Genomic DNA, 23124 nt, shown 5'->3' on the forward strand with positions numbered 1-23124 from the left:
CCATTTTGACGAAGTGACTGTGCGAATGAACTGGCATGTGAACTCTCTGGTGTTCCCCTGTCTGTTTCTATCGACCTGTTTCATTCGTCCTCGGATCCAAGGGGGGCCCACGAAGGAATCGGGGTCTCCGACTGGGTTGAACCCCAACAATTTGGTGTCAGAAGTGGGATACTGCCAACCAGGTGAGTAAATTATTTTAATTTTTAATTTATAATTGATTGGTTAGACTTCCGCCTGGTTGGTAGTAATTTAAAAAAAAGAAAAGAGACCCAGTTGTTTATAATTCTGGTTATGTTCTTGGTAAACCTCGTGTAGAGGCACGAGACGTTTGGGGAACCTCGTAGACTCTTGTTTACGGGACGTTATGGGGCTTGGTAGAGCCACGGGAAGATTGGTAAACCTCGTAATTTGTTTACGGGAAGGTGACCCTCGTGAAGTGAAGGAGCTGTCATGGGAAGAGCGCGCTTTTAATCTTTGATTCCTTCATGCAGCCACCATGGGGGGAAAAATTGTATTATATTAATTGTATTATTGTATTAAGGTACCCGGACCCCGAGAAAAAACCCACGGGATTGGATGTGGTTTAGCATTCTACACAGATTCTAGACAATTTGGCTGGCTCAGTTTTGATTTATCCTCATTCAGGTATTTGCAATCTCTGGGAGCTGTGTAATGTAACTTTAATTGTTTTAGCATTTATATAAGGCATTACTGGATATGCACAAAATAATGAAACAACAAATCAGTACTCTGGACATGAACAGTCAGAACTGTGGTCCTGGTGTGCATAAATGTCAAACCTTTGGTGAATCAAACCTGTATAACCAACTTCCAAAATCCTTATTTCCCTTATAAAATCCTTATAAGATGCAAATTAAAATTATTTACCTAAAATTTGAATGATAATTAACAATAATATATCCCAGGTACTTTTTATTCAATATTAATAATAATAAACTTTAAGAATGAATACATAAAGCTTCAGTGTTTGACAAAAAAAACCACAAAGTGTAAATATGTGCTCTTTTATCATTGTGGGAATTGATTATAGCTCTAAATAAATATTGAAGTTTTTTTTTTTAAAAAGAATCCGTATAACTTTATTTGTACGCCCGTATACTATGTTTATTGAATCAAATCCGTATAAAATACAGACATTCTGTATATTGTGCATTATGATCTCAACGAAAACTTCACTGAACCGATTCTTTAGAACAAACTTGTATGCGTGTGAATCAATTTACTTGATTCACTCTTGATTCTTCAGAAACTACGGAAACCTTATTTGTATTCCTGTTTTCAAATTGTAAACAATAATCACACTTTCATGCTGCATTAAATTAAAGTATGAACTTTCCTTTAACCATTACGTGTGCATGAACTCAACAAATGCCGTTGATGCGTCTGTATCGATTCGCTCGATCGAGTCATTTATGTTTCGTACCGAAGAAGATCCGAATCGTCTGTGAATCTCATCACTGTTAGAAATCCAAGAGAAGAGATCCTCTTCCCTTAACATCATCAGAGGAAAAATCTGCTTCTTAATCAATTAGTTTCAGCGTTTGGTGAGTAGATCATCTGCATTTTATTTTATATTCATTGTGTGTTGATAGTCCGAAACTTGTAACTGGAAGGTTATCAGGAAAGTCACGAGTGGTCTGCGAGGTGATCTCTGAACAGGTCCGCGAGCACTCTACAAGACTATTAATGTGTTTTAATAATTAATAGTGCAGCTATTAATACAGTTTCATGTCTAGATCTTATAGATGAATACGAAGTTTTCAAAATTATGAGAACTCCAGTTCCCATGATGCTTGTGAACTGGGCATGCGCACTGGATAAAAGAAAAAAAAACAGCTCTTTAGGGCAAAACTCTCGTCTCATCAGATTTGGGCAGTAATTCTATGTGTTCAGACCTTAAATAATGAAATAACTGTACAAGCAAATACAACACAAAAACCATTTTTAAAACATTCACTTAAATTAAACCGACATGGTAAAAACAGAAGAAATATATTTAAGGCTTAGAGTTTGATTAATTCAGCCAAATCAAATATCACTTTCAGATTTTAAGATATTTATCAGGAATCATTTTTAAAATATCGAGTATTATACCACTTCCTGTTTAAAGGCATAATAAAAGGCACCAAATATATTTACCCTACGTATGAATGGAAATGCCGAAAAGTTTAATGTTTAACCTAATGTTTAATATTGATCTAAAACGTTTTAAAACTGATCGTGTGGTGGTCTAGTGGTTAGGATTCGGCGCTCTCACCGCCGCTGGTGTAGTGGTATTTTTATTAATCATATGTAATTCTAACCTTTAAATATCCTATAGATCCTGTTTCTAACGCGTTTTAGCGAAATGTGGATTTGTCTTGTCTGGGAAGCATGAAATTAGTTCAACAGCGAGCTAACCCGCTTTTTACTTCATTTTTGACATTTTTTTGAATAATTGTCGTCCTATATAATATTTTGAATAATTGTTCCGTAGCAATATGCTCTGTCTCTTTCTCAGTCAACATTGAGATAAGACTCCCAGACTGTTACAGATAGCTATCTCATCTCATCTCATTATCTCTAGCCGCTTTATCCTGTTCTACAGGGTCGCAGGCAAGCTGGAGCCTATCCCAGCTGACTATGGGCGAAAGGCGGGGTACACCCTGGACAAGTCGCCAGGTCATCACAGGGCTGACACATAGACACAGACAACCATTCACACTCACATTCACACCTACGCTCAATTTAGAGTCACCAGTTAACCTAACCTGCATGTCTTTGGACTGTGGGGGAAACCGGAGCACCCGGAGGAAACCCACGCGGACACGGGGAGAACATGCAAACTCCACACAGAAAGGCCCTCGCCGGCCACGGGGCTCGAACCCAGGACCTTCTTGCTGTGAGGCGACAGCGCTAACCACTACACCACCGTGCCGCCTACAGATAGCTATAATATAAACAAATAACTCATGCAAGAACAGCAGGCAAGGACAGCCACAGAAATCTGCACTGAGCAGAGAAAATCATTATTTTTGGCACTTTCTCATAATAATGAATTTAATAAGTAATCTCTTTATATTATTAGGTAAATTCCATATACATGAAGTCAAAATGTCCAAGACAGACAACCAATTCTCATTAATACTGTTAATTGAATTAAAAATGTATTTTGAGTCTGTCACATATCGAATCCAACAAAGAGTGCTTATCAGCTATTTAATTTTATTCAAATTACATTCAGTGAAATTGTTTGTCATTTCAATTTGCCCTGCTTTATATCTCCTTATCTTTCTTTAAACTTATTGCTACTTATGAGGCTAAGCTTAACCATGTTCCTCCTAATTTCGAACTATTGATATGAAATGCTCTGATTAATTGTTTGCTGAAGTTTTAAACCTCCATACTTTTGCCTTTAAAAACCACATGGAATGGATAGGCTTTTAATGTATTTAGTTAACCATAATTTTTTTCAGCAAGAAACAGTTAACAAACGTTTACTTGAATAACTTTTTGTTTATAAATCGGAGACTTGGGTTTATCTTTGTTTAACCATTAAGAAAAAAACTTCATAAATTATCATGATTATGATACATTGGCTTGTATAAGTATTCATTGTCCTTGAACCTTTCCACATTTTGTTGCACTGCAACCTGGAACTTAAATTGACATGAAACTATTCATGTGCATCCTGTTTATAATAAGCAGTACCTCTCTCTCTGGATCCATGTCATCCTACAGTCTCTTCTCGAGCAAGGCGTGGCGAGACACTTTACACAAGATTTACGTAAGATTAATGAATTGATTGTTTCTTCTGTAATATCACAGGTTCCTGCTCATCATTTTTCCATTAATGATCTCTGTTTTGCCTTGTTCTGCCTTTTTCCACGCACATGAGGAGATAGCGTTTAGACTCAAGGTTTCATTTGACTCTCCTGCTGTTTTTTTTTTCAGCTGTAATTCATAACGTGCTCTGTGACCTTCTCCCTCCCTCAGGACTCTATGGTCTGTGTGTTCTGGTATCTGCTGAGTCACCAGAAATCTGCCAAGACACTGACACTTGCGCCTGCTCCAACATCTGGTGCATAAGGGCTTTAAGGTTTCCAGAACCAAGCTGCAATATTGTATGGACACTTAAGTATTTGAACTTTTGAAGTTTTGAACTTTCTCAAGGCTGTCATTCTAGACACAAAACGCCCTGCTGGGTCAGAAAATGGATCCCTGACTGCTCTTTATATGACAAGCTTCTCCGTTCCGCAGTCTCTCATCACGAGCCACTGCAACATCCTTTGACCTGGACTGACGCTATGGTGCCACCGTGGTCGCTTGTCACTCCCTCAAAAGCACCCTTTGTTCCACCCCTGGGCTACCTGCTCACTTCAAGCCCTTCCACCTCTATGCCTGTGAACACCAGGGCACAGCCTCTGGGGAGCATGAGGGGGGGAGATGCATCATTGTGCGTTTTTATCCAAAACATTAGACATTGTTGCTCAAGGCTTACTTGCGTGTCTGGGGGCTGTCTCCGCATGTGCTTTGAAGGTTTGATGGTTGCAAAATTGACAGACCCATTAAATTAATTAATCAGTAATTTAATAGATAATTAAATTAACATATGACTATTTATTCTCTGTTCTACTAACAATCTCGAAATTCGTGTCACATCCTCTTTTGATAATGTAGGTCGCGCTCTCGCACGCCTCCTTAATTCTCGGGATGATACTTGGGATGACATTGATATTGTCTGTCTAAAAAATCATACATACTACTAGTATCAGGTCTGATCTCTTCCCTCCAGCCCTCTAGGGATCTTTATTGGTGGTTTTTGTTCTAAACCCTCAGACGGTTCTTGTTTTATAATTTCTACCTCTGTGGTTATTCTGTGTGTTCAATCAATATCAGCCTGATATTCTGCATGAGACATACGCTCTTTCTTTCTCATTTGATTTTTGTCATCTTGATTGTGGACAAATTCTCTAAATGGGTAGAAGTTTTTCCCTGTTCTCGAGAGAACACGAAGGTAGTTACTCGTTTTGATACCTAGTTATAATAATAATAATGATACATTTTATTTATAAGTGCCTTTCAAGGTACCCAAGGACACTGGACAGTAAAAAAGAAAAACAAACAATAAAAGCAGAACAATAAAATAACAACAATAAAATAATAAGAAATCAATAATAATTATTGTTATAGTTATGGGGTTCCAGATGCCATAAACTCAGACAAAGGTACCCCTTTTCACCTCAAAAGTCACACACTTTGTAAGTATCTCTAAACTAAACTGGTGTTTTCACATTCCTAAATCCTCTGGTATCATAGAACGTACTAATCGAACATTGAAAGACAAATTAATTAAGGTCATGCAGGACACAGGTTTGGTTCTGTAATCCATAATTCATTCTGGCTGAAATTCGTGTGAGACCAAGAAATTATTCTCCCCTGGAAGAAGGGAACTCCGGCTCCGGGTACCTCTGATTTGAAAATGCATATGGATGAGTATTCTGCAGCCCTTGTAGATAAGTTGCATAAAATTTGTACCAAGGTCAATAATACAACATTATCTCCACCACACACCCCTTTCACGTGGGAGACAGGTGCTGGTGTGACTTTTTAAAGTAATGATTTGGACAATTGGGAAAACAATATAATGGGCCTGCAGACATAGTCGCCATTACTTTTGCTGCTGTTTTAACTGATCTTTTTCCACAGTGGATCCATGCCACTCGATTGAAGAAGGCTCCATAACAAAGTTGTGTTACAATAACAAGTTTGCTGCTATTAATGCTTTTTGTGTCCCTATCTAGTCTCCCTCTGGCCAGTTTTCTCTCTCTCTCTCTCTCTCTCTCTCTCTCTATTTCTGAGCTCTACACAGATTCGACTGAGAATCCTCAAGACGTTGTGAACAAAGAGGAGAAGAGATCTTGCGCCCCATTTGGAACCAATCATCCTCACTACAACCATGACAGTCCTCATCACGGGTTTCGTGACTTCATTGTTGCTCGGGGCAGGGCTACCCGCCCGAGCCTTCGTGACTGCTTCATCTTTGCTCGGGGCAGGGTTACCCGCCCAAGCCTTCTGGACCACTTCATTGCTCGGAGCAGGGTTACCCGCTCGAGCTGGACTTCGAGACAACATCTTCTGGACTAACTTCGCTAACTGGACTGCACAAGCACACACCACACGAATGTGTTATGTCTTTCATCTGATGCCGTTTTCTACTATTATTACACATCTCCATGCTCTGAAACTCTGTATTCTTACAGGACTCTGTTCTCACTATAGGTCGATATGCCTTCTAATTTCATTTTTCCCTCACTGTTTTAGAACAAATTACTCTGAAGGAAGTAGCGTGTATCTGGGAATTAAGAGGTTTTGAGTTTCTCTAAGCTCCGGTGAGGTGGGACAAGGGCTGATTGGGCATGCCCGCCCTCTGAGCACCAATATACGTCAAGAAGGGCAAAGATTAACTCAAGATTAATTCTCGATGTAATCACATATATGATCATGAGGTGATAATGATCAAATATGATCCTAGGATTTGATAATAGTAATACTATTATCAAAGGGGGGGATTGTTAGGTTTATATAAGTATTATTCTTGACCAAGAAGGCAGTAATTTATTAAAATGGTGACAAAATTAAGGATTAACTTAAGGTTCAGTTAAAAATGACCTTCTGTCTCGGCTGGACATTGTTTGGGAACATTTTGTTTATTTTTTGATATGAATGTGTATTCATTCAGAGAGGTGTCTGAAAGATTCACCAAGGTCCGTTTTGGTGTCAGATCGACCCACACACACTCTGAAATGGTAGAATTAAGGTTCATGTTTATGTTAATTCATGTTTAGTTGAAACTTAGGTTTATAGCTTCTTAAAAGCTTGAAATATACTATGGTAGTGATTTGGATCCCGTAATTAATGAATGCATTCCGTGATTAATGTTAGTTTTATAGTTTTAGATTAGTTTCATAATGACATTATAATTATAGTTAAGATCTTATGATTCTAAGGGTTTTTAGTTTAAAAGCATTAACCTAATTTAGTTATGAGTTTAATCCTGTTAGTTGTTTAATTGTTCTCTCTCTTTCAGACATATTCTCATTGTTCTTATGTTTGTTGTTCTTATTTTTTATGTTTATTTTCTTATAACATTCTTTGTTTTAGCATTATTAAAGACATATTGTTATTTGTTATTTTGCTTATGTTGATGAAATCAAGATGTAATTTACTGACTTAACACACATTCATGTGTTAAGAAATTATGTTAATTATTAAGATCCTTTCTGTGCAAACTAATGTCTTTGACCTTCTCTGAATAGACTCCGTAGACTAGACATTCTGTGTTTAGACATTCCATGCTCTATGTAATGAATATTAACCATAATATTGACCATAAGCCGAAACTCTGATATCTATCTGTACCTTACTATCATCAGAAATATGTTATTATATTATGATTGATTCAAGATCATTACACACTTCTACATAGACGCACACCCATTACACACACACACACACACACACACAAATGAAGACAAAACATAAACACAGAGATACTATAAGATGTTTCCAAGAATGTTTCCATTTTGACGAAGTGACTGTGCGAATGAACTGGCATGTGAATTCTCTGGTGTTCCCCTGTCTGTTTCTATCGACCTGTTTCATTCGTCCTCGGATCCAAGGGGGGCCCACGAAGGAATCGGGGTCTCTGACTGGGTTGAACCCCAACAGGAAGGAGCACTGAACAGGCTCCTCTGGTTGCTGATGATGGTGTGCAGAGGGTGACTGGCATCGTCCATGATGTTCAGTAGTTTGTCCATAGTCCTCTTCTCTGCCACCGTCACCAGAGAGTCCAGCTTCATGCCGACCACAGAGCCGGCCCGCCTGATCAGTTTGTCCAGCCTGGATGTGTCCTTCTTGGATGTGCTGCCCCCCCAGCACACCACAGTATAAAACAGGACACTGGCGACTGATAGAACATCCACAGGAGTTTCCTGCAGATGTTGAAGAAGAAGAAACCTTTATTTGTCACATGCACACTCTGCATTTAACCCATCTGAAGCAGTGAACACACACCCAGAGCAGTGGGCAGTCACACCAGAGTGCCCGGGAGCAGTCAGGGGTCAGGTACCTTGCTCAAGGGCACTTCAGCCCAAGTTAACCTAACTGCATGTCTTTGGATTGTGGCGGAAACTGGAGCACCCAGAGGAAACCCACGCAGACACGAGGAGAACATGCAAACCCCACACAAAAAGGCCCTCGCCGGCCGCTGGGTTCGAACCTAGAACCTTCTTGCTGTGAGGCGACAGTGCTAACCACTACACCACCATAATAATTATCTCATCTCATCTCATTATCTCTAGCCGCTTTATCCTGTTCTACAGGGTCGCAGGCAAGCTGGAGCCTATCCCAGCTGACAATGGGCGAAAGGCGGGGTACACCCTGGACAAGTCGCCAGGTCATCACAGGGCTGACACATAGACACAGACAACCATTCACACTCACATTCACACCTACGGTCAATTTAGAGTCGCCAGTTAACCTAACCTGCATGTCTTTGGACTGTGGGGGAAACCCACGCGGACACGGGGAGAACATGCAAACTCCGCACAGAAAGGCCCTCGCCAGCCACTGGGTTCGAACCTAGAACCTTCTTGCTGTTCGGCGACAGTGCTAACCACTACACCACCGTGCCAGGATAATAATTATATTATATTATAATTACTTATAATAATTATTAACAATAACTGGTGTTTAAAAATATTACATAAACTTTGACACAACTTAGAAACCTATATCTGCATTTTAAAGTTGAACAACTTTTTATTTTATTTTATTTATTTTTTAATCTAATTTTGGGTTCCCATTGGTTCCATGCCCGGAGCCTGCACTAGTGACGTGTTGTTCGCGAACGAGTCGGCTCTATGAACCGACTCTTTGAGATGAACATTGTGAGCCGAATCGCATCTACGACTCTTTCTGAACTGTTCAGTGTGAATGAAGAAGTGTGTTTATGTGTATAGAGACAGCCATAGTTCAGCAAAGAATAACAATCACCGGTCACAATAACGTAAACTTCATTCGGTTTAGGGAAAAAAAAAGACAATGATCTGTTTTGGAGTCGAAAGAGTCGTTTGGGAGCTGAAAGCTGATCCAAATTCGAGTCTGAGTGTGTGTGTCCCAGTTGGATCATGTTTTGAGGGTTTACCATGCACTTAATCTCTCTCTCTCTCTGATTAATCTCTTTTTATATGATTTGTCGAATTCAGATATTTAAATCAAGTGTAGGCTACTTGGGGTAACATTTTAGCTCCTCGTTGGTCGTGAATTAATTCATGTCACAGTTTTAGCGACTTCACTGAAGTATTTTACTGGTCATTTACATCATCTTTCACACAAATACCCAAACGTGTGAATTTTTATGACCGAGAATTTTGAGGCAGACGATTGGATTTCCGGAGAGACGCTCAGCAGCCAATCAGAGTGACGGACTCGTTTAGTTTCCTGTTTACGTCTTAAATTCCTCCCCATTCACCAACCGCAGTGTTTGTAGTGCTGTTTAGTTCGTTATTTCTGTCTATCTGTGTGTGTTCCTGTCACCGTGACCATGCAAGCCATGAGGTATGGAGATAAATTTGTGCTCTTTCAAGCTGTAGATGACTGAAACCTGTTGATGCCTGCATTCTCCAGGAATTCTCTTAAAGCAGGAAGGGAATGGCTCCTAGAGTCTGTGCATCATGTCTGTTTATGAGAAATGACGAATTTATGTACTTCTTATTCCAATCGTTTGGGTTTTTATTATTATTATTATTATTATTTCAACAGGAACTTTTTTAGACCATGGTCATCTAATGTCAAGTTGGATGGCAAAACTGTAGTGATTACTGGTGCTAATACTGGGATTGGCAAAGAGACTGCCATTGATTTGGCCAAAAGAGGTATGTTTTTAGTTATATAATTTACTGGAGTGTCTTTTTGCTCCTGACAGTTGAAGCCTACCAGCAGTTGTAATTTACCCAGCAGTAGATCACTGATTTGAAGTGTGTATTTTTACCAATAGGTTGCGAAATATATAGTTCTTAATTTCCCTGAGGGAACCCACCCAAAGGGACCAATGAAGTTTTATCTAATCTAATCTAATCAGTTCTATCTCTGTTTGTTTCCAGGTATGCGGGTCATCATGGCCTGTAGAGATATGCAGAAAGGTGATGCGGCTCTGAAAGAGGTCATAGAAGTTTCTGGGAATCAGAATGTTATCTGCAAAAAACTTGACCTGTCCGACTCCAGCTCCATCAGAGAATTTGCCCAGAATATCAATAGTGGTAAGCAGGCCTGGAATTTTGTCATTTTAGGGGCAAGGCCACTTGGCCTTTTGTGCTGTCAATTTTTTGAGGGCACAAAGGCCAAAAGCCAGGGCACGAAGGCCATAAAATAAAACAATGATTTTAAGTTCACGTCTATAATGAATTTAATTTAAGGACTAATGACTCTTCTGAGGAAGATTGGAGTCTCAGTCGAAACTATCAAGCAGGTAAAGAAACATCCTACACTATGTCTGAAGATAAGAAAATATTGAACACATCTAAACTTATCAATCCATCACTCACTTCAAAAATTTTAAAACTTATTAAACCTATATCCTCCCATAATTTTTGTTCAATTGACACCGAATGTGCAAGAGCATCTTCAGACTGTACTACTACTATGCAGATTTTTGATTAATCAAAATTGAGTCTGGAGTACATCAAAATGTTTGACTGTAAATGGAACATGTACTAGAATGTATATGAAAATGAATAAAGGTAAATGTTAATGTTGTAATGACACCAAAAACAATGAGAGAAAATCTTTTGCGATGGTGATCTCATCAAGATGGCAGCAGTTACACTTCGGTTAAACAGCAAAAAGAAACATACAATACTAGTAACAAAAAACAATGCTAACTGCATAGATTAAAAAAGTGGCTAAGAACCGACAACAGCACATATCACGTATCATATTACGGCAGGAACAAGCAGTAGTAACATCCATGACCTTACGCTTAAAGCTCGACAAAGGAAAAACTTGACCGCAAGCTAATTAGCATTTGTTACCGGCTACAGTCGGTACTCGGCACGTTAAAAGTGGGTCAACATTGTAACGACATAATGTGACTGTACAAGCAATGCTTATTTAACGGTAACAAACTTCAGCCCTATATGTTGAAATTCCTCTTTTATTCATTCGTTAATTTATCACACAGTCTTACCTCAGTCAACTTCTTCCCTCCTTCAACGTCTCAGACGCGGACACAAGTGGGCAGAGGATGCGTTTGATTAAGTCTCCTGGTTGGCTGGTGACAGATTGGTGTCATTATAGCACGTCGGAGCGGTTCATGCCAGGCTCGAGTCCGATCCACCACTGATGAGTTGCCCAATAAGAATCCAGAATGTCATCAAAAGATGTATTTTTTTTCCTCAATAGACACAGGTGATGTTAAAGCCTATTGGCAGTCACGAGGCAGACTGCAAAACCACAGGGCATCAAGGCCACTGTGGCCTTACGGCAGATTATATATAATTTTTTTTTTTTTTTTTCCAAGGGCACAAGGCCAAATTGAGAGGGCACGAGGGCCGTGGCCCTCATGAAATTCCTGCCCTGGTGGTAAGACAACTACATGTTTAGATTAATCTGACCTCCCCAGTATTCTCTCTGTATGGATGCATATAATTTGATACACAATTAACTATTAAGCCTCCAGTGATGCAAGGAAGCAAGCAACAACCTTAAACACTTATACTCCAGGGATTTATTGCTGAAAACAGATTAAGGTTATCTAATTTTTGCTCATGTTTTAATGGAAGAACATGCAATAAAGTTCCAGAAAGCATGTTTTAGGCTCTTATTTTGAAAAGCCTTTTGTCATTTGATGGTGGAAGTTCCCCCCCCCCCCCCCCCCCCTTCCTTCTCTTGTGTAATCCTTTTCTTAACAACTGATTCATACACAGCAATAGTGTGGCAAGAGAGGTACCTGCCTTCCAGATCATGATATAAGCCTGGGTTTTTTTTTTTTTTTTTTTACTGCACTGTTGTGCTACTACTTTGTTTTCAAATGTAATTTTATATTGTGCTTTTAACAGCAGTCAAAACTTATTCATATAAATCAAAAGCTAGACATCTCATGAGCAAACTGAAGCAAAAATGGTATTAAAATTTTCTTAACATCAGAAAGAAAATTGTGACAGGAACTGATACTCAGAAAGAGGAAACAGTCTCGGTTGATATTGGATAGTGGGGTTGCAGTAGGAAAAGTACAGAGGAGTTTTTGTTGTGTTGGGTGGGGAGATCCAATGAGGATTAAGGTCTACCTGAAAACTCAGAAAAACTGTTCAACATTGAGAATTAAATGTGAAAACATAGACATGAGTAGTTCAGAAAAGGTTAAAATTTCATGCAGGGATTGACAGTCAAGCTAATTTATAGCAAATTACAAATGGTGACGTTCAGCAGTTAAATAAGAGGTCATGATTGTCAGTGTAATAAGGCAACAAAAATGAGATACTATCTAAAATCAATTGCTAAATTCAGTTTGGGCAGGACCGTATTTGACATGTAGTGCATATGATCATCATAGCTGAGATCTGTAAACCTATAGATGAACGACAAGTTAAAGGAAACATTCTTTGGGAACAATTGTGGTCACTTGTCCAGTACAGTTCCAGAGATGTGCAGAATCCATGCCAAATGCATTGAAGCTGTTCTGGAAAAGGGTAGTGACCCAACCCCCCTCTCCTCCCCCTATTTGTCACCCATCTGTTTTTTTTTTTTTTTAACCAAGCTGTTAAAAGGAAGGAGCATGAAGGTACCACAGTCACAACAAGCCCTGTTGGGATGACAACCCCAGTTTCCATGTCCATGAACCACTAGATCGCCACCTTTTAAATTGGGGCAAGACTTTTTAGGGCTTTATAATTTAGCAGCAGTATTTTGTAATTAATTTTGGAATTTTAGTTCTCTTAAAGCCTCTGGCTGCTGCATTTAGGACTGACTGGAGCTTGTATAGGCAGCTACTCAAACATCCAAATGCGACCAACCAGAAAGACGTTACAATGTCCAAACCTAGATACATTGTAGACATGATCTAACTTTCCCCAATCAAGTTAAAATAATATGTTTCCTAGGTTCTTGGACAAAGTAAGGTTCTCCTAACCATGCTGCATATGTATGTATTGGAATTAGAAGTGACCCTGATGTTTTTCATCAGGAGGAATGAATTTGGAGGAATGAATGAGCCATCATGGGTGGCACGGTGGTGTAGTGGCTAGCACTGTCCCCTCACAGCAAGAAGGTCCGGGTTCGAGCCCCGGGGCCGGCGAGGGCCTTTCTGTGTGGAGTTTGCATGTTCTCCCTATGTCTGCATGGGTTTCCTCCAGGTGCTCCGGTTTCCCCCACAGTCCAAAGACATGCAGGTTAGGTTAACTGGTGACTCTAAATTGACCGTAGGTGTGAATGTGAGTGTGAATGGTTGTCTGTGTCTATGTGTCAGCCCTGTGATGACCTGGCGACTTGTCCAGGGTGTACCCCGCCTTTCACCCGTAGTCAGCTGGGACTATAGATAGAGATAGGGTCGCAGGCAAGCTGGAGCCTGTAGAACCGGGTAAAGCGGCTAGAGATAACGAGATGAGAATGAGCCATCATACTGTTGGGTACACAATATTCAGGTGCTGAGCTTCTGTTACCATGTTGTGCAATATGTCTCAATCTTCATGTCGGTCAACATGTTTTTAAAAACATTAAGGACTTGGATTAAACAAATGGCCAAACATAAATATCTTGTTAATGTTGTAGCTTGTTATATTCCATATCATGATTTACTGTTTCTTTCCCAAGAGGAGAAACAACTCCATATCCTGATTAACAATGCTGGGGTGATGGTATGTCCATATGGTAAAACAGTAGATGGTTTTGAGATGCAAATCGGAGTCAACCACATGGGTAAGTTTTAATGGAAATGTATGTTGTTAAGCCCTACTATTTGGCATAATATCCACATATTTGCTGATTTTCATGACCCACATGCTTTTGTAGGTCATTTCCTCCTGACCTTTCTATTAATCGACCTGCTTAAAAGATCAGCTCCAGCTCGGATAGTCACTGTGTCGTCTATGGCACACAAGTGGGGGACCATAAATCTGGATGACATTAACAGTGAGAAGAGCTATGATAAATCAAAAGCTTATAGCCAGAGCAAACTGGCTAATGTGCTCTTCACTCGCTGCTTAGCCAAGAAACTACAGGGTGAGTGGTAAGGCATGCTCATCAGGCAGTTTCCTGATATGAGTTTGAGTTAGTTTTGTAGTACGTGCTAGTTTGGACTGCTCAGTCGCGCGCGTGTGTGTGTGTGTGTGTGTCAGGTACGGGTGTGACGACCTATGCTCTTCACCCTGGTGTAGTGCAGACAGAACTGTGGAGGCACCTGAATGGACCTCAACAGGCAGTCATGTGGTTGATCAAGCCCTTTACTAAGACTTCAATACAGGGAGCTCAAACCACTATCTACTGTGCAGTAGCTCCTGAACTGGAGACGGAGAGCGGCAGCTATTACAGGTAAGGATAAATCCGGCTCACCTTAACGTAGTATATTATGTGGATAATTCTCTGGTTATATTTTCATCCTGAGACCATAAACTTTATCCCTACTTTAACTGTCTTTGTTGCAGTGACTGCGCACCTGCAAGTTGCTCTAATGCAGCTATGGATGATGACATGGCACAGCGACTCTGGGACCTTAGCTGTCAGATGCTCAAAATAACATGGGACTAAATCTGCTAACTGACGTTTTTGTAATGCAGAAGGCTCAGTAGAGTTTCCCAATAGAGAATTAAAGTGCCTGAGACGTGGCTTGATTGCAATGATTTGTGCATGTTGGTGTTTTTCTTTTGAAAGAGGAAGTCTGGGAGGGAGTGTGTTAATGGGTTTGACTTGTACACTACAACTTCTAATGAATCTTAACAAGTATTAATTACCACTAAAACACACTCCCCTCCCCCCTCCATTTTTTTTTTCCTGAATATCTATAAGATCTTTAACTTAATGACATGCTCTTTATACTTCTGATTGAAATGTATAGACCTGACCATGCAGGATCTATATCATATTAACAATAACATCATATTAACAATAACACAAGTGAAAAGTGGAATCTTGCAAATAAATCTTTACATTTCTTAGTATTTGGTATGTCCCCTTTCTGCTTTAATGAGTGTGCACTGGAGTCGACACAGACTCAAGTTTGTGTAAAACCTGATCCGTTTTAGATTAAATCCATCAGCTTGTCATTTGAACACATCGTCGCTGTCAGGTCAAAACCTGCTAGGTGACATTTTTCCTTTTTTACAGGAGATGTAAAAAACTGAATAAAACTCTGAAATAACAAGCGGAGAAGCCAGTAAAAGTTTACTTGTTCTATTATTAGCTTTTCTAATTAGCATAAATGGAAGCACGAGGTCAAAATTGACCAATCAGCATAGAGAACCCAATTTGACCTAAATGGTCACATGGCAGGTTTTGAACTGACAGCGACGACATGCTTCAATGGAACTGATAAGACTCAGAAAATCTGCCCTTTTGTACATGGCAGTTAATATGGTCAGTATCACAGATTTGCTTACATTAAATAGTGACCTAGAAACTGTGCTACATCTTGAAGGAAAAATAATCATATATTTGTGTCCTCTGTGATTACTAGCACCCTTTGTAAAGTTTAGTAAAAAGGGTTAGAAAAAGTCCATCTTTTGGTGAAGCAGCTTCAGCTCACACTGAGAAAATGAGGGGAAAATCCAACCTTTCAATTAAATAAACTTATTCAGAGAAAAACAAATTCCTCATCAAGTAAATGATTTTCAACAAAAACACATGTCGCTATTACTGGTGCCCCTACATTTAATACTTTTGTAGAACCTCCTCATCTCATCTCATTATCTCTAGCCGCTTTATCCTGTTCTACAGGGTCACAGGCAAGCTGGAGCCTATCCCAGCTGACTACAGGTGAAAGGCAGGGTACACCCTGGACAAGTCGCCAGGTCATCACAGGGCTGACACATAGACACAGGCAACCATTCACATTCACACCTACGGTCAATTTAGAGTCACCAGTTAACCTAACCTGCATGTCTTTGGACTGTGGGAGAAACCGGAGCACCTGGAGGAAACCCACGCGGACACGGGGAGAACATGCAAACTCCACACAGAAAGGCCCTCGCCGGCCACGGGGCTCGAACCCGGACCTTCTTGCTGTGAGGTGACAGCGCTAACCACTACGCCACTGTGCCGCCTGTAGAGCCTCCTTTTGCCAGTAAAACAGCACTGCATCTTCTATAATATTTTTATAAGGTTGGAGATACAGAGCAGGGCATCTGAGCCCATTCCTCTTTACACAGTCTCTCCAGATCATCCAGGGTTCTAGGCCCTCTGTTGTGTTCTCTCCTCTTCAGCTTGCCCCACAGGTTTTCAGTGGGGTTCAGGTCAGGGGATTGAGATGGCCATGACAGAAGCATGATTGTATTCAGTGAACCATTTTTGTGTTGATTTGGATGGCATGCTTTGGACCATTGTCCTGCTGGAAGAGACAATGATGACCCAGTTTTAATTTCCTGGCAGAGGCAGGCAGATTTTTTTTTTTTTTTAATTTAAAATGTCCTTGTATTTCATGGAGTCCATGATGCCATGAATCCTAACAAGGTTCCCAGGGCCTTTAGAGGAAAAACAGCCCCAAAACATCACATAACTTCCACCATATCTTACAGTTGGGACCAGGTTCTTTTCATTATAGCCACCATTCTTTTTATGCCAAAGCCACTTTGAGTGTTTATTGCCAAAAAGCTAAATTTTTGTTACATTAGACCACAGAGCACGGTTCCAGTCAAAGTTGAAGTAGCTTTTTGCAAACTTAAGAAGCTTACATTTGTGAATAACTCACAGAAAATGCTTTTTTCTGACATACCTTCCAAATAATCTGTTGGCGTGGAGATTGTGTCTGATGGTGGGGTTGGAGACTTGGAAATCCCAAGGTTTTACTTTTTCTTGTAATTTACCAACACTGATCCTTGGGGTGGAGTTGTTTTTTGCTTTGTTTTTTGGCCTTTCTTACTATCCTCCCCCACTGTACTACTACTACTACTACTTTTGGCTGCTCCTATTAGGGGTCACCACATGACATGACAGGATCTGTTCTGCATGTTTGATTTGGCATAGGTTTTACACCCGCTGCCCTTCCTGGTGCAACCCTCCCCAATCTATCCAGGCTTGGGACCAGCACTAAGTATGCACTGGCTTATGCAACCCCAGTGGCTGGGTATTTTACCTAATCTATATGTCTTTGAACTGTGGGGGGAAACTGGGGCACCTGGAGGAAACTTACACAGACAGAACATGCAAACTCCACACAGAGAGGCCTCCATCAGCTGTGAGGTTCAAACCCGCAACTTTCTTGCTGTGAGGCGACAGTGTTAACCACCGTGCTGCCATCCTCCTCACTGTACATGGGGGCAAAATCAACTTGGGTCTTCTTCCAGGTACAAGTTTGTAACAGTTCCAGTTGGTGTCCACATTTTTATTATTGCTCTGACAGTAGAAATTGATATTTTCAGGCGAATGTGTGCATGTATTAAAACCATTCCCTGACTTATGAAGGTCAACACACTTCTCCCTCATTTGGTTTGTGTGTTCTCTTATCTTTCCCATGTTGATGGATGATTAAGGGAATTTGGCCTCTGTGTCACCTCATATTTGTACCCCAGTTAATCAGGAAGTCATGGATTCCAGCTTGAAAGTTCCTACACGCTCCATCTCATCTCATCTCATCTCATCTCATCTCATCTCATCTCATCTCATCTCATTATCTCTAGCCGCTTTATCCTGTTCTACAGGATCGCAGGCAAGCTGGAGCCTATCCCAGCTGACTATGGGCGAAAGGCGGGGTACACCCTGGACAAGTCACCAGGTCATCACAGGGCCGACACATAGACACAGACAACCATTCACACTCACACCTACGCTCAATTTAGAGTCACCAGTTAACCTAACCTGCATGTCTTTGGACTGTGGAGGAAACCGGAGCACCCGGAGGAAACCCACACAGACACGGGGAGAACATGCAAACTCCGCACAGAAAGGCTCGAACCCGGACCTTCTTGCTGTGAGGCGACAGTGCTAACCACTACACCACTATGCCGCCCCTACACACTCCAGTCAACTCAAAAATGTACAATTTAAATGGGAAACATGCTTCAACTACATTGTGTTCACAAAGATTTCCAGGGGTGCCAATAAGTGTAGACGGCACTATGTATATGTATGTGTACATGCACATACTCCAGTCCCACCACTTGGGGGCAGATTCCTTCCATCATATGAGTCATGTGCAGTGAAAAGCCTGAGAGAGCTGTACTTTGTTCTCTGCCATGAGAGAGGATTTGAAGTTGAGAGGAAATTACTTTTTTTATCTTTAAAAAAAAACCATACAAGCTGTTGAGGGAATGTGTTTACTTTAATTGACAAAAATTCACAATCTTTGGCACGTTACAGTGATAAAAAAGGAATAAAATACTTTCTACTACTGGAAAAATAACGGAACCTTGGGTGATAATGTATCATGCCATGCAGTCACTGATAATTTTCCTATAACAGCATGCCCGTTGGTGTTTACTCTTCACATAAACATGTTGGAATGTAACTATGCAGTGACTATATTATTTGCTGTGCTTTTTTATTTATTTATTTTTTGTCCCGGGGCGGCACGGTGGTGTAGTGGTTAGCGCTGTCGCCTCACAGCAAGAAGGTCCTGGGTTCGAGCCCCGTGGCCGGCGAGGGCCTTTCTGTGTGGAGTTTGCATGTTCTCCCCGTGTCCGCGTGGGTTTCCTCCGGGTGCTCCGGTTTCCCCCACAGTCCAAAGACATGCAGGTTAGGTTAACTGGTGACTCTAAATTGACCGTAGGTGTGAATGTGAGTGTGAATGGTTGTCTGTGTCTATGTGTCGGCCCTGTGATGACCTGGCGACTTGTCCAGGGTGTACCCTGCCTTTCGCCCGTAGTCAGCTGGGATAGGCTCCAGCTTGCCTGCGACCCTGTAGAAGGATAAAGCGGCTAGAGATAATGAGATGAGATGAGATTTTTTGTCCCCTCAGGGATATTTTTTTTTCTTGGACTCAAAATAGTTGCATTTAGACAGCAAAACAAAATATTGCTTAAACATGCACGCATACTGGGGTGTAACACAGTGATACTATTTATATCTGTTTCGTGCTCCAAATATTCATATCTGTATCTGAATCCAAAGTGGCCTAATTAAATACAAATCCTACCACTGTGCCCATGGAAACACTTGACAACAGTGGTTCAAAAATAAATAATAAAAAACAAAAGTAAAAATACCAGAACTGTCCCTATGATCCATGAATTCTGGCTCTGACAGCTCTTCAGCCTCAGCTACTTCACTTGAGTTCATATTTGGTCTCAACTGGCATTTCATACACAAGACTGTTTTTTTTTTTTAAGTTGCACTCACAAAGTTTTCATTCTTAATTTACATTTACAAATTATGTGATATTTTCTAAGAATGTAGTTGGTCCTATGTCAAAAAATATAAACAAATAGTAGCCTAAATGTGACCCTGACCAGGCAGAGACTGAGAATGACTTAATAACCACCATCAGCTTGGCGGTCACATAAAATAGTTTATAATATTTAGTTTCTGTTACATATTTGAGGAGGTTCCTGTCTCAGGAATGTAACAGAAACCGTATATAATTAACTGCAAATAATGAGTTTTAGGGCGGCACGGTGGTGTAGTGGTTAGCGCTGTTGTCTCACAGCAAGAAGGTCTGGGTTCGAGCCCCGTGGCCGGCGAGGGCCTTTCTGTGTGGAGTTTGCATGTTCTCCCCGTGTCCGCGTGGGTTTCCTCCGGGTGCTCCGGTTTCCCCCACAGTCCAAAGACATGCAGGTTAGGCTAACTGGTGACTCTAAATTGACCGTAGGTGTGAATGTGAGTGTGAATGGTTGTCTGTGTCTATGTGTCAGCCCTGTGATGACCTGGCGACTTGTCCAGGGTGTACCCCGCCTTTCGCCCGTAGTCAGCTGGGATAGGCTCCAGCTTGCCTGAGACCCTGTAGAACAGGATAAAGCGGCTAGAGATAATGAGATGAATGAGATGAGATAATGAGTTTTAAATGTTAATGTTCATTTCACTGTCTTTCTGAAGATCATCTACAGTAATGTGCTACTTCATGTTTGGTTCCATATTAACTCCATAAACTATGGGCTTCAAGCCCATAGTTTATGGAGTTCATAGTAATATTATTTTATTGCTATTATATAGGATTAACCCTTGGCTTGCTTCTTTTGAGCACAGTCTCGTCCAGAATTTTCTAGAGGGGGTTTGAGTTTTGCAGTATGTTGCCATGACATTTGTCTAATTTTTTACTGCCTAAATATTATAAATACTAATTATACTATATAGGTTCCTGTATATTGTAATTATAGGAAGCATGATGAAAGTATGTGAATGGTACTCTGTGACTGACTGCGAGTTGGCCTAGTGGTTAGCGTATCTGCCTTTCGACTGGGAGACTGCGAGTTCTACTCGCAGTTGGGTCATCCCAAAGACCATCATTAAAAATGGTACCTACTGCTGTCTGGCAAGGCACGCTGCAATACAGATACGAGTGGGGAGCCAAACTCTTGTGGTTACCAAAGGACTAGCCCCCACTGTAACCATAGCTGTATAGGCAAGAGGCCGAGGGCTATTGAAATGGAGATCAGCACTGCCCAATGCACCACAAGGGTCTGGTTAGTACTGGGATGGGAGACTGCCTGGTTCTGGCACAGGAAGAACTTATGACTCTGTGACCGACAGAGTTTCATGCTGGGTGAACTGTCCCTCCTTGCACCCAGTGATACAAGGATTGCCTGTGGACACACCGTCATCCTGCTCAGGATAAAGCGTTTACTGAAGACAATTGAATGAATAAAGAATACTGTAATTATATTGCTAACATTATAAGAGCTGAATGACATCATCCTTGATATGAAGAAGTTTCCTCTCTCTTGACACAATGCTATACCAACACCATTCTGAGCACAGCAGTGACACTGACATGGTAGTGGCATGTTAATGTGTGCTGTCCACGAGTGTGTTGAATATAGAAGTTTTACCTGATTAATTGAGACTTATACTGATATTTCAGGGTGGATTTTTTTGTTTTGTTTTGTGTTTTTTTCATGAAAATTGTTATTGCTTATATTTACACAAGGGATCACTGTGTTTGATTATGCGATGAGTAGTGTTTGTTCAGTCTGATCATTGTTCTTAATTATTTATTTGCTTATCTTAGTGTGCCTCCTTCACTTATCCAATATATTTTAATGAATGAAAGAATGACTGTTTTTTTACAAACTGTACAGTATATGATTAGCTAATCCTGCACTTGCACCATGCGCTGAAGTAATATTTTAAAGATTACTGATACTATACATATACAGTATTGTACATTTTATGGAATAAACATTGCAAACCTTTTTTGCTTTTTTTTAAACCTTTGCTCTTGTTTAAGTGCAAAGGTAAGTGAGCATTTATATGCACAAACAGGTCTGCAACCAATTCCAATTCAACAGTGACATTTAAACCAAAAAAGACAGAAAGAAGTCCTATAGAAATGTTTAATTTCACCCACTTTCTAATACTGAGCCCAAAACAGTATTTAAACCAGTAGTCCATTATAAAAATATACACATATTTACAATTTAGTCTGATCCATTGTTCTTTGGAATATTTTGTGTGTGATTACTTGAATGTGTCTTGTTTCTCTTGTTTTGTTTCATTTTTTGTAGCTATTTTTTGTCGATTTGTAGATTTTCTAGCATAAGGTCCCTGTTTTCTGAACCACCTTTAAGCCTGTTTTGACATGCTTGGAAGCAGTTTCAGCATTTATACGACATCCATTCAGCTTTGTAAATCATGCATTGTAAGTTATGTACCGGGCAGCACGGTGGTGTAGTGGTTAGCACTGTCGCCTCACAGCAAGAAGGTCCGGGTTCGAGCCCCGTGGCCGGCGACGGCCTTTCTGTGTGGAGTTTGCATGTTCTCCCCGTGTCCGCGTGGGTTTCCTCCGGGTGCTCCGGTTTCCCCCACAATCCAAAGACATGCAGGTTAGGTTAACTGGTGACTCTAAATTGACCGTAGGTGTGAATGTGAGTGTGAATGGTTGTCTGTGTCTATGTGTCAGCCCTGTGATGACCTGGCGACTTGTCCAGGGTGTACCCCGCCTTTCGCCCGTAGTCAGCTGGGATAGGCTCCAGCTTGCCTGCGACCCTGTAGAACAGGATAAAGCGGCTAGAGATAATGAGATGAGATGAAGTTATGTACCATGTTTTTAAAAATGTTTTATGTGTTTTACTCCATGTTCTCCAAAACAATGTAGGTAGGTGTGAATGAGTATGTAAGAGTGTATGAATTTTGGGCCCTTAAACCACAAGCTGGCTGAGTGGTTAGCGTATCCGCCTCTCGACCAGGAGATTGTGAGTTCTAATCGTGGTTGCATCATACCAAAGACCATCATAAAAATGGTACCTACTGCCATCTGGCAAGGCATGCCATAATACAGATGCGAGTTGGGAGTCAAACCCTTGGGGTTACCAGAGGACCAGCCCCCCACTGTAACCCTAGCTATGTAATAGGCAAGAGGCCGAGGGCTACTGAAATGGAGATCGTTGCTACCCAGTGCACCTTAAGGACCTGGATAGTACCGGGACAGGAGACTGCCTGGGAAGATCAGGTCCTGGCACAAGAGGGACTTTGACTTTTGGGCCCTTAAAATGGAGTCAATGGCTACAAAAACCATGAGAACCAAATAATTAGTTATCAGTCTAGGAAGAAGGAGGAACTGAGCATAATGTTGTCAATAGTGGCAATAGTAGACATGACAACCACTCCAGCCTTAGCCTTGTTAGCAGCCTCACTCTTGATAATCTTTGCTGCCCCACTGTGCCTATGGCACACATTTGCTCTGCTCTTTCAGCTTCACACTTCAGCATCTTTATATTGTGCCAGTCCCAACTCTCCACAATTCTGTAATCTTGATGACATCCTAGT

General features: G+C 40.8%; 1 protein-coding gene and 1 long non-coding RNA gene across 2 annotated transcripts; both read left to right on the plus strand.

Moving 5' to 3' along the window:
* The first annotated feature begins 1384 nt into the window (after positions 1-1384).
* LOC132886074 (uncharacterized) lies at positions 1385-7056 on the plus strand. Its single transcript, XR_009654661.1, has 3 exons — positions 1385-1565; positions 3709-3787; positions 3997-7056. It is a non-coding gene; the product is annotated as an uncharacterized LOC132886074 (long non-coding RNA).
* Positions 7057-9478: 2422 nt separating this feature from the next.
* Positions 9479-15209, plus strand: rdh12l (retinol dehydrogenase 12, like). Its single transcript, XM_060922141.1, has 7 exons — positions 9479-9621; positions 9826-9938; positions 10167-10322; positions 13870-13974; positions 14068-14277; positions 14394-14586; positions 14700-15209. Exons 1-7 carry the CDS (start codon positions 9608-9610, stop codon positions 14800-14802), a joined length of 894 nt encoding a protein of 297 aa, XP_060778124.1. The 5' UTR covers positions 9479-9607; the 3' UTR covers positions 14803-15209.
* The last annotated feature ends 7915 nt before the right edge of the window (positions 15210-23124 follow it).

This window comes from Neoarius graeffei, chromosome 5 (assembly GCF_027579695.1).
Source record: "Neoarius graeffei isolate fNeoGra1 chromosome 5, fNeoGra1.pri, whole genome shotgun sequence".
NCBI classification, from domain to species: domain Eukaryota; kingdom Metazoa; phylum Chordata; class Actinopteri; order Siluriformes; family Ariidae; genus Neoarius; species Neoarius graeffei.

Bases quoted from the DNA above. Each gene is read 5' to 3' on its own strand.
- rdh12l (XM_060922141.1), top strand. The intron at 9,939-10,166 runs GTATGTTTTTAG...GTTTGTTTCCAG, and splicing joins CATTGATTTGGCCAAAAGAG to GTATGCGGGTCATCATGGCC. The intron at 10,323-13,869 runs GTAAGCAGGCCT...TTCTTTCCCAAG, and splicing joins TGCCCAGAATATCAATAGTG to AGGAGAAACAACTCCATATC.